This window comes from Syngnathus typhle, linkage group LG6, assembly GCF_033458585.1.
Source record: "Syngnathus typhle isolate RoL2023-S1 ecotype Sweden linkage group LG6, RoL_Styp_1.0, whole genome shotgun sequence".
Taxonomy (NCBI): Eukaryota; Metazoa; Chordata; class Actinopteri; order Syngnathiformes; family Syngnathidae; genus Syngnathus; species Syngnathus typhle.
The window spans coordinates 5,223,169-5,235,193 of record NC_083743.1 but is presented as its reverse complement, the minus strand read 5'-3'; the positions used below and the strand labels follow the sequence as shown (position 1 = coordinate 5,235,193).

Here is a 12,025-nt window from a genome sequence, read left to right as displayed (position 1 = left end):
GTTTGATTGGATGAGAGCAAGAAGGGGAGAGAGACATTGGAAGAGAGAGAGGAGAGAGAGAGACGTTGGGGCGGAAGAGAGAGATTGGAATACAGTGGGAAGAGAGGAAGGAGGGCTGAGAGACATTGAAAGAGGGAGAGAGCGGCACAGGTGAACGAACGCACGAGCCTCGGCGGGAAAACCAGTCGTCTCATCCGCAGCCTTCGCCCGCTCTATATTAACCACCATTTTGGCTCGTTAGCACCATTCCGGCGTGGACACTGTCGGCCGGGTTTCATTGACCCACCGGCTACGCCTGTCGACTCGTCCAGCTGAGTCAGGAAGGAGGGGAAACGACGAGGGAGGCGGCGACGACGACGAGTGGAATTGTGCCAACACTTCGCCGGACTGAGCCGCCAGCCAAAGCTTAGCCGAACCTAGCGTGAAATGGAAAGCAAAGAAAAGGCACCGGCAGGTAAGGAGGCAATGCAAGTTTGTGATGCGGGATGGCGGGCAGGGAAGTTGGGGAGCGGAGGGTGGGGACGACCGTGATGCATGTTGGGTAGAAGTGGACTACACTGCGGTATCCTCAATGCAGCTGCTCATCCCCACATCCTAGGTGTGGTTATTATGGGATCTGGTGCAGCCAGCCTGTGTGTGCTGGGTTTGTTATGGGCCCAGCAGTTTCAAAAAAAAAAAAATTCTGATGCAGCAAAACTCAGTAAGACAGGTGGGCCAAGGGGAGATAGACAGGCAGGCTCGACAGAATGAGCGATTAAGCTGAGAGACGAATAACAAGAAAGATAATTTTTGAGTACAGGAGACAAGCAAGAGGCAGCAAGACAGATTCCAACCAGACAGCGTTGTAAATAAATACAGGGAGACAGCAAGGTATCGTGAGAGACAGACAGGAGGATGAGATTTGATTGGAAAAGACAAACAGTGACTTCTAGGAACTTTGACAGACAGGTAATGAGTGACGACAGCAGGAGACATTTGCGGAGATTCGAATGAAGACAAAAAGACAGGCCGAGGCGAGAAGACAGACTGGTCAAATTGATGGAAAATCATCATTACGTTTGTCCTCACTGTCCTCAAATTCATTCTCAAACAACACCATGGCAAGCTCTTTCAACATTAATTTAACCTCATGACATTTCTTGGACTGTCTCTGAAACATATCAAGTTTTCCTTTACCGGAATTCCACTTCAGTCGACGTGAGGTGCAATAAGAAGCCACTTAGTAGCCGGAACGGCATCTCCAAGGAGCAGACTGCTGCTGAGTCATTCCCACTTTTGATCCTAAGTGTTTTGCCGACACGCAGCCTTCATTCACTTTGTGCCCCGCGGGAAGTCCGAAACCCAACATGGCCGCCACAAGAATATGGACCCATCAAATGTAAGGCGAGTCGTTTAGCGTACGGATAAGTGAATCGTCATCCTCAGTGTGGGTTTATTTTCGCCAGACATCAGTCTGTGTGTTTGTATTGATTGCGGGATGGGATGGACAACGTTATGGAATGTTGTGACCCGCCGCCAGTAACCTGAGAGACTGCGTCCCGGAGGACGAGTGTGTCCTTCTTGTCGTGTTTGTGCGTGGGTCGGCTTGATTGTCACTCGCTAAACTCTTTCACGGTTTGTAGACGTCCGTGCCAAGTGCACTCTGCCACCGTCAATAACAGACTGTTGGAATAATTCCGCTAATAAGCTTTTCATGGATTTTTAGCAGTCATTCTCGATGAAGATGTCAGTCACTTGAGCCACCTTCCGCTACCTTCTTCTGCCAACTTCCAGATTCTAAATTCAACCAGTTGCTTGAATACCTCCCACTGTTTTTCGTGATTGTCAATAAGCGTCCATTAGCTTCCAATTCGCTTCCATTTACTCCAATCAACTTCCACTAAGCTTCCTTTGCCTTAAGCCAGCTTTAGCTTTATTGAACTTCAGTCTAACTCCAGTAATTTTCACTCAAGTTCCACAATTATCTATTAACTAAGTGAGTTAGTAATTTCCGCTCGTTTATCTCAGCTAACTTCATTAATTGTCCATGCTAGGTATTACAGTAGCAGCTTCGGTTATAAGGAGGGGGAAGTGTCAGGTTTTGTGCTAGAAGCCAGAGGAGACTTTTACGGCTGTTGAGTGTTCTCCATCGATTAAAAAGTCCCATTAAGTTTAAAATATGTTGCTGCACTGGCATGGATCATCAGCGCCGAGGTGCAAGGACGCCGTGACCGTGAAGCTTCGCGCTGACGCTTTTGCGGTCCTATCGGGCAACTTCAAGCGGTTTGACCTCACGTGCCGGACGCCGTGCTTCTTTAACGCCATGGAGACCGGCGAAGGATGTCAAATCAAAGTGGCGATACCCTGAAAGCATGCGTCTCGTTGTGGAGCTTTTGATTACGCTATAAAATACGATGTGTCACTTTAATGTAATGCGACGATGTGGCTGCAGCAGATGGAGGGCAGAGCTGCATTAATGTTCCCATCAACCCCGGCGGCTTCAACATCACTGCGGCCACGCATCACTTCCTGAATGACGTTGCTTTTTTTTTTTTTTTTAATAAATCCAGGGAACGAGGCCTGAGTTTTAAGCTGCGGTGTTTCCTGACACGATTTTGCATTTCGGAGCCGCGGGGACGACAGCGCCCTCTGACAGTGTTTGTTGAACGCTCCCGATATAAATAGTCACCGCTTCACCTTCCAGTCCCAAAATAGCTGTTCTCTTTACTGACGCATCACGTTCTTCGCCCCCGACGTGAATCGCACAATCGCAGGCTCCAGAGACAAACTCGGCGTGCATCAAAAAGATCTTTTATCTAGCCAGAGCAGACTAAGCTCCCCTGCCAGTTGAAAATAGGCACACGCTAACACCATTTAAAAGTCGTCGTATCAAGTTCCGGTCAAGCGTCTGGTCGGGTGCCACGGTTGGTCTTGATACCTCAGTGTGTTGACACTGTTGGTGTTCTAAAAGTGTTGCACTGAAAACAGCTGAGAAGTGTTTAGTCAGGAAGCGAGCGGCACTCCGCTCTCCGTTCACTAACTTCCCAATTAATCCGTCCGTTGAAGGGCCAAATGAGTCCGTACTGCGGTCTCTGCGAAAAGAAGAGCGAGGAGGTGCACCAGGATGAGGGCAACGTCGTCAAAGAGAGCTGCAAGCCCAGTGAGTCGTCACGACGATCACGTCAGTCACATCCGTCAAGTCAGTTGGGTCAGCGTATTTGATATTTTAACAGCTTGCTGTTTTCTAACAAGGAATTGCATCTCCTGGTTTGGTTCGAATGAGCAGGCTTGTTTTAACACCATGAGACTAAGACCACGTCTAACAATTGATTAACAGGACTTCAACTAGTTAACCAGTGTCATTTGTGTGTACGGTGAGTCTTTCTATGTCTCCCTCTAGCGGCCTAAATAATATTGACTCTTTCTGCTGGCAAAGCCACACCAAGTATTGTGCCCTAAGTGGGGATTCGTATGATATGAAGTAAGACATGACGAGAGGGAACGTTTAATGGCGAACTGTTTAAATCGGATACAGAAGATGAGGACTTTGATGGAGATGCGGATAAATATTGAGCAATAATAATGTGAGTACAGTACACGTAGGTCAGTGACTAAAACGGAGATGCAGCGTACACGTGAGAACGCTAAGATCACTCGCTTGTTCTCTTTTTTTTTTTGTTTCCACACTCATAAATGTTGCAAAAGCAGAAGGTCCTCAATTAAGGATATACCATCAAATATTTAAGACATGCACGCTTAGGATGAATTCTGTTACATTGCTTTGCAATTTGTGCCTGCGCTCGCGTGTATGTTACGAGTGAGACAAAACTAGTTGACATGCTACTAGTACTTTGAGTGACTAAAATCATGCGATTCAACATCCAGCACTTGAGTAGTTGTAGTGTGCCGATGGAGATCTCCACTCAATGTGAGCAGTACACTTGCAGTTATGCTTACGTCCAGCAGATGGCGACGTGTCTCCACTCAGCACTGCACCAGTGTTTAAGGGACATCTATCTGTCTCACAGTGAAAAGGTTCTGGGTTCGAATCAGCTTGCATGGCTCCCACATATCTTTAGTTAAAAGTTTGTTCTCTGTGTGTTCCTTGACAGTGATGACTAATCATTTTGTATGTGTGATATTGACTAACAAGTCTACCCGCCCCCCGTTTCACACTGTATTTAAAAATCTGAAGGCTTTAAAAAAAAAAAACTCTACGATGACAATGCATGGCCCAGATTTTCTTCTAATATTACTAACACCGTTAATAATAGCCCATCGTTAAGTTTGGCTTATCGGCGTGTGTGTGAGCTGCTCGGAGGTTTCGTCTTTACCTGACGACTTTAATCTGCCCTCTGTGTATTGATCAGGAAACATACCTGCATCACACTCATGAGTGAACACGCACACACACAAATTGTGTGCATGATGACAAAGCAGGTCAGTGTTGTTTTGAAAAAAAAATAAAAAAGCCATTACGATCATAATCATAATTGGCGAGGTTTGCACTGTAGAAGTTAATGAAGCTGTCATTATGCATTGGTGTTAAAAGAAAAGTGGCGGCCATGTTCAAGTGTAAAATATCCAAGAGGCCCATCCCAGTGCGCAGGTACACAAATACACATCGGTAATTGAAGGCGCTGACCTTTTTTTTTTTCCCCCCCTCCTTCCAGATGATGAAGTTCTTTTTTATCTACGCATTGTGCTGGGCATGTGGCCGCCTCGGGCAAACTGATTGGATGTGCTGGATTAGTTTTTAATAGCATCAAAGTGTTTGTGCTGCTCGCTGAAATATTCAGCGAACGGCGAGCGAGCGAGCGTTTGGCGCTTAAAAGCTGCTTGTGTAATGTTGCTCGCCACACATCCAAACATGGCTGTTTCTCAAACTTTTGGCTCCCTCGTATAGCCCTACTTGTACATAATTACCAAGTGTACCCCTAAATAGAAGAGGAATTCAAAAGTTGCCAAGAAAAAAAAGTTGTATTATGATAAAACAATAATAATGAGGGTGATTTTTTTTTTTTTTTTTTTTAAAGAAAAGACCTTGAGGACTGCAGTCCTTGTTTTACATTTGATTATTTTTCACATTAAAAAAAAAATCAACTTAATGAAGACCTCAAAGACATCTTGGAAGTGTTTTCAAAGGCGTCCCCCAACGTGAAATCTCAGGAGTATGTCTTTGGTGCAGCCTCTGAGGAGAACAAAATTGCTTGTGCTGCATCCACCTTTTTTCATTCTTTAAGTTTCTGAATCACGCCGCTGCATCGGAGTGGAATGGATTCCTTTACATTCTCAACAAACTGAAATTTTTTTTTTTCACTAAGAGTCGGCATATGTGTGGATGGAGAGAAACGTTGTGATGTGGGAGCAACATGAAACATCAGGCTGACTATTTTTAGGAGCTTCTTCCACACCTCCACCTCCCTCCCCTCTCTCTCTCTGTCTCTCTCTCTCTCTCACACCCTTCTTCTCTCGAAATCCCGCCACATTCGGCGACATTCAGCCGGCGACGAGGACCGAAGCCGATGGAGCGTCCGGACCGTGTCCACATTTTGGATTCTCTCTCATCGCCATCAACTTGTGACTTGCCGCATTGTGCCGGTTGAAGTTGAAGCCGCGGAAAAACCTCCTGGCAGGCATGTCGAAGCGCTTGCTGCTATCCTCATGAATATTTATGGGGAAAGCTAAAGCGGAGCTTCAGTTTTTTTTTCATTATTTTATTTTTTTGTGCGGTGCATCTTCTTTGTGCCCGCGGGAGATAGCTACCAAGGATGCATCGTAACTATGGCGTCCCTAAACTTGGATGAAGGCAAGTTTTTACACTTCACTCCCGCTCATCCGTTATTATTTTCGTGCTTTTCACCTTCGTTATTGTCGGATGTAACTCCAGCGGATTCAGATATGGCCAACGCGTTCGATTCTTCATCATCGGAAGAAATCATAATTTAGTTTTGATTGAGGAAAGAAACAATTCGGAAGTTTCTGGCTGAAGCGGTCGCAGATGATGTCCATTTTTTACCAAGAAGCTCAATCGTCATCTGGATTGGAAATCAAAATCAGTCATCGAGGATCCTCAATACGACACTCTTTGCCGTAAAAAAAAAAAACCCTCACATCGTCATCTGGAATGAAACCCAAGCCTAAAGAGTTGCCATCAAGGATTCTTCAGAACTTCCTCCGACGCTGTGACAGCAGTGGACATTTCAGCCCCTCTGACATGACGCCCGTCCCGGACTGAAAAACCATTTCGGGGGCCTAACGGGGGCGATGGCGGCGGCCATCGCCAGCTCCCTGATCCGACAGAAGCGTCAGGCCCGCGAGTCCAACAGCGAGAAGGTCACCAGCAACAAGAGGCGCTCCAGTCCCACCAAAGAGCCCCGAGGCTTCAGGCACATCTTTAGCGTCTTTAGCAAAGTCCGCTTCTGCAGCAGCGGTGGCAAGAAGAAACCGGTGCGACGGAAACCAGGTGTGTTGCCGGATGCCATATCTCGCCCCCGTCAAGAAATGAAATACCTGATACATCAGTCGTGATCGAGTTCGAGGATCGGGTTCAAGCCTATTGTAGCATCCATCCTTTCATTTTCTACCCCCCATTGTCCTCTCGGGGTCATCACGGGTGTGTCGGAATCGATCCTAGTCGGGTTCAGCGTTCACCCCCCAAAAACAGAATTTTTAATAGCACCCTTATGCATCCAACTTAAGTCTTTATTAAGATGGACTATTTTTAATTATATAAGTCTTTGAAGTCAGACATCTGTTTTGGATTTGACTCGATAAGAAAAGTCATTATTTTCCCCAGCTGTAATTGCAAAGCCTGGTTTTATCGTCACGTTTTCCTCCGGAGAAACATCAAGTCAGCACATGTGACAAATTTCATGTTTTATACATTCATGCACCGCCTTGTTTCCACGGCGATATCACAAGCTAGCTTCTTAAAGGGACATGACACAAATAGTTGAGCTGCTTGCACTTGGATTCAAAAAACACTGAGAAGTTTGGGGAGGGGGGCGAGAAGGTAAAATGTTCACCGACATGACGGCACATGTAGCTGGCTACGCTAACATCCAATATAATCCCCGGCTTGAATTATTAATGCCCTGAGAGTGTTTAGAGTGCACAGATGGGTGCCGGTGGCTTGGTAGCACTCACCCAAAGAACATATTTTGATACTTTTGCGTGTGTGCGTTGCAGAGCCGCAACTGAAGGGCATCGTGACGCGTCTCTTCAGCGAGCAGGGCTTCTTCCTGCAGATGCAACCCGATGGAACCATCAGCGGGAACAAGGATGAGAACAGCGACAACAGTGAGTCCCAAAACACTTGGCAACATGACACCTGCAATATGATGGGATGAAAAAATAAATGTTTTTATTCAATTCATTCTTGAAAACGAAATCCCCTAAAAGGAAAAGATGTTTTTATTCAATTCATCTATGAAACCAAACTCTACTAAAATGATCTTTTTTTTATTAAATAAAATGAAATGAAAATATTTTTTGCTTAAATTAATTCTTCCAACTAAAATCCACTAAAAGGAAAATATTTCTTTTATTAAATAAATTTTTGAAACCAAACTACTAACAGGAGAATAATGGGATTTTTTTTTTTAGTAAATTAAATATTGAAAGCAAAATCCACTAAAAGGAAATTGCGTGGTGCAATATGCAGTGTAAATGCAATGTAAAAAGAAGAGGCGAGCAAGCGAGATGAGATTTTTATTTATTTTTTTCCTCATCTCACATGCTCTTTTGTCTCCTAGTTCTCCCGGAGAGGATTAACGCCACGGGCTTCTTCCTCCGCCTCCTCCTCTTCACCCATAACTGCGTGCTCGTTTTTTTTTTTTTTTTTTTTTTTATCTCTGAGCGCGTCGTCGACATTCATGATCGTCCGTCTAAAAAAAACAAAAAATGTTGATGTTCCTTTATGGAGCAGGTTCATCATCATCCTCGATGCTGATTGGCTCCAAAGATAAAGCAGAATTATGCAACAATCCAGGCTTAAACATGAGCACAGATACGTGTCGAAATGGATTACGCGTTGAATTACTGACAAATGACAACTGGGTTGAAGCTTTTTCATTTTACTGCCTTGAGATACGAGCGACTTGACTTAAGAGCGATTTGACTGATCGTACTCCAACTTTTCCACGTTTGCAGCTCTCTTCAACTTGATCCCGGTCGGTCTACGGGTGGTGGCCATGCAAGGCGTCAAGGCGGGACTCTACATGGCCATGAACGCAGAGGGCTTCCTTTACACGTCGGTAAGAACGTGCTACACGCGTGTGTCCATGTTTTGCTCTCACCAATCAATAAGGCGACCGAAAATTGAGTGATATATGGAAACATTAAATTCTCTTCCATCTTCACGGTAACACTTCCTTCTCGGTGGAGCTCATGACGCTGCGTTATACATTATTCAGCCTTCTGCTGGCATGAAACTTTAAAATGTCATTCTTTGCTGACGCACTCGTGCAGGAGGGAAAATGTTATATTGCCTTCACGTGCGCTCAGAATATTTCATCAAATCAAGTCGAGTCAACTGACGGTTTTATTTTCCCAGCAATCCATTTGTGTGGATTTAGTATCATATAAACATGTATAATGTTAAATTCTCTTTTTCTTTTGCGTCATTCAGGATATCTTCACGGCCGAGTGCAAGTTCAAAGAGTCGGTGTTTGAGAACTACTACGTCATCTACTCGTCCACGCTGTACCGGCAGCACGAGTCGGGCCGGGCCTGGTTCCTGGGCCTTAACAAGGAGGGCGTCATCATGAAAGGCAACCGTGTCAAGAAAACCAAACCCTGCTCGCACTTTGTGCCCAGACCCATCGAAGGTAGGTTCTGGCTCGAATTGTTTCGGCTGTGCTGCGGAACCAAATTTCCCTTCGATTGTTTCTTTTCCGACATTTCTTTGTTATATTCATTCGCTATTTACATCGCGCTGACTTAGCAGACCGGCTTCAGGCCGAGGTCGTCCGGTGTTCACAAAGCGACGCTGCAGTGTGTCGCACTTGAAAGTTTCAAGCGAGAACGTCGAGCTCCGTCTCGGCTTTCAGCGTGCGAGCCGCTCGCTCGCTCGCCCTCCCTCCCTCAATCCTCGCTCCCATGGCGTCATTTAAAAATATCTGTCAACTTCCTTCTCCTCTTTGTCCTTCAACCTTGTCCTCTTCCACTTCTTCCTTCACCTCATTACTCTCATGCACATCTCTCGAAGTCGATTCTTATTATTTGTAAAAAGCAAATTGCTTGGACGGGAGACAGAATGCTGGCCGTCATTTTTTTTTTTTTTTTAAGAGCATGGGAGTTATTGAATTAGAGACTTTTTTTTGCAGTATTATCGACTGCTATTATGCTTGTTTTTGTCGTCAGTGTGCATGTACAAGGAGCCGTCACTGCACGAGCTGGAGGAGAAGCTGCTCAAGTCCTCGCGGAGTCCCACCATTAACGGCGACGAGCAAGGCCGGAGTCCCCAGAGAGCCATGGCGGGTCAAGACGGGCAGCGGGAAGACGACGACGACGAGGACTTCACAGAGCGGGAGGGCTCGTAGCCTGCAGCGCCCCCCGCTGGAGAACTCCCATATAACACTCCCCACTGTTCCGCACCAACCGACAACCATGACGATGGAAACGCCAACCCAAACAAGCCGAAAAAAAGAAGCGGGAAAAAAAAGGGCAAGAATCCTCTTTCAATCTTCTTTTGGTGATGACGATGTACATTTTATGCAAAAGGCCCGGAGGCTAGCACATCTACTCTTCATCGTCATCGTTACCGTGACGACAAAGCGTCCCCCTTCCCCCGAGTCGGTCGAGCGCCGAGAACTCCAAAGCTTTAAGCCATGTAGAAACGTCACCATTATCATTGTACGCTTTTTTTTCTCTCTAGCAATGCAAACACTTGTGCACTTTCACACTTAAGCTTTTTGTGTTGCCACATCGCAGCCTATAATTTGAATTGAGGAAAGGTTAATGCAAGTGTGTGCGTGCCCTGACGAGAAGAACTTGTCCACATTGTTTGGTCATCATTCAGATGTTAAACTCGCAGGCTGCGGTTTGACTTAACTTTCTGTTTGTAAAACGTAACGCTGCCAAAGTACGCCATTAAGATCCAGACAACTTCCCTGTATCTCATATCAAGCATGTTTTATTTTGCTAATATTTCATCCGGGTCGTCCGCGTCACTCGCTTCCCGAATGAATGTTCCGTAGAGTGGATGGCGTTGCAGTGTGCATGCTAGGCTACTAGTTGAATCCATTAAGCTAGCAGATGAGTCTGCGTGCACTCGACACCCCTTTTATTTGTTTTTATTCCCCTTGTGGGCTGGATTCTGATCGGTTCAAATCAAACCAAGAGAGGAAAAAAAAGACAGTTTTGAGCGTAAATGCGTGCAAGCCAATCGTCGAAAAATCTTTAGGGCCTTGTAATAGTATTTCCAGTACATGGAACTTAAGCAGAATATCAAGGATATGGAATTAATGCACTTAAATCCATTTTATGATCACGACACTCAAGTCTTAAAATTGATTGAAGCAAATTAGTTCTATTTAAAACATTCTTTGTAATATAATATGTTGGGTTTCTCTTTCAAAAAATCTGTGAATTCATTAGGAAAAATATAATAATCATTTGACATAGAAAAAAATATCCCAAATCGAGTTAGTTCTCATGTAAAACACAAATTTAAAAATAATCATGGAAATTTAATTTTGATTGATTTTCTGATGGAAATATTTTCCTCCCATTAGTCCGCCTGCCTCTGACGCAAAAACGTTCTTTTTTTTTTTTTTTTCTTCGCAAATGAAGTGTCCATCCACCCCGACAGCTGAATTGTGATGCATGCTTGCTTTGTCGTTTTGTCTGTGGGAACACTGATGCGCGGCAACGGACCAATCACCATCTACGTCTCACTGCCTCGAAGAAAGTCTTCCAATCAGAGTTTTTGAGCATCATTTAAGAACGTCAGACGCTTTTGAATCATCTCTGACTAGTCGCGCCCTTTTGAGGGTTGCAAAATCAATGTTGGAAATTATTCATGAGAATAAAGCAGATGTCAAGCAAGTACGAGTACAACTCGACTAATTTACACGATTTTTCAATCGCAAGATTACAAGTGGCGAGCGGTTTATCTGAAGCTTCCTAATTTTGTGAAAAATCTAAAATGTAAATTTGGTGTACTCGTTAGTCAAGGTTATCACGAGAGTGTCTTAATATTGCTTTGTGTTCTCCAGTCGGAACAAACTTGCTCACTTTAAATCATTTTAGCCGTTGAAATGATCGGAAAAGGAAAGAAAAAACGAGCCACCAGAGAGAGCCGCTCGACCATGTTGAACCGTTGTTGAACCTGCCGCAGCCTTTTTTTTTTCTTTTGCGTTCTTGTTTGTGTTTGCTGATGTTTCTGCTTATTCCAGACACACTCATCATGTAGTAGAAAATATCGCAATTACTCAGCAGCAGGATGAAAAGATGATGGAAAAATAAAAAGGAATGATACAACAATTATTACTTGGTTTTTCTTTTTTGGAAATTCACAAATAATGCCAGAATAAAAAATATATATATATTTAGAAAATGATTGATTAGATTTCAAAGCTAGATTCAAAAAAATGATGTACAACTATTTGCATATGGGCTGACATTGCTTCATTCAGCCTATCCTTGAGCAGGAGGCGGGTTTGGTTTCTTGAGTTTCTAAGCCCAACCACTTCCTCTTTTGCTTCCTGGAACTTTCTTCTTGAAGCTCCCTTCTGCTCTGCACTGCCTCAGGCCCTTTTTATCACCTGAGTAAATAAAAATTCAAGTCTCATTCTGATGATGTCATTAGTTAGGGGTCGGGGCCGAGGCCGAGGCCTTGCACCTTTGTTTACTTTACAGGTAATATAACAAGACTCACCTGCCACGTGCTCGTTCCTCTTTGGTTGTGAAAGCACTGTGGGTCATGCCTGCGTGTCTACGGAACCCGGACCTCGACGAATGAGGGCCAGAATCCATCCCAGGACCCAAGCAGGGACGGACACGGCCTTTTTTAATTTTTTCCATTTTTCCCTTCAATTTC

At 44.6% G+C, this 12,025-nt stretch overlaps 1 protein-coding gene across 10 annotated transcripts; it reads left to right on the top strand.

The window, feature by feature from the left end:
* The first annotated feature begins 42 nt into the window (after positions 1–42).
* On the top strand, positions 43–11,472 carry LOC133155836 (fibroblast growth factor 12-like). 10 transcript variants are annotated; one of them, XM_061281422.1, is made up of 7 exons: positions 43–150; positions 242–454; positions 3,046–3,187; positions 7,171–7,281; positions 8,134–8,237; positions 8,612–8,810; positions 9,346–11,472. In XM_061281422.1, exons 3-7 carry the CDS (start codon positions 3,052–3,054, stop codon positions 9,522–9,524), a joined length of 729 nt encoding a protein of 242 aa, XP_061137406.1. In that variant the 5' UTR covers positions 43–150; positions 242–454; positions 3,046–3,051; the 3' UTR covers positions 9,525–11,472. The 10 variants fall into 10 exon arrangements, with proteins under 10 accessions (XP_061137406.1, XP_061137411.1, XP_061137412.1 ...); XM_061281427.1 differs by having other exon boundaries at positions 77–454; positions 3,046–3,139; XM_061281423.1 differs by lacking the exons at positions 43–150; positions 242–454 and adding an exon at positions 1,217–1,378 and having other exon boundaries at positions 3,046–3,160.
* The last annotated feature ends 553 nt before the right edge of the window (positions 11,473–12,025 follow it).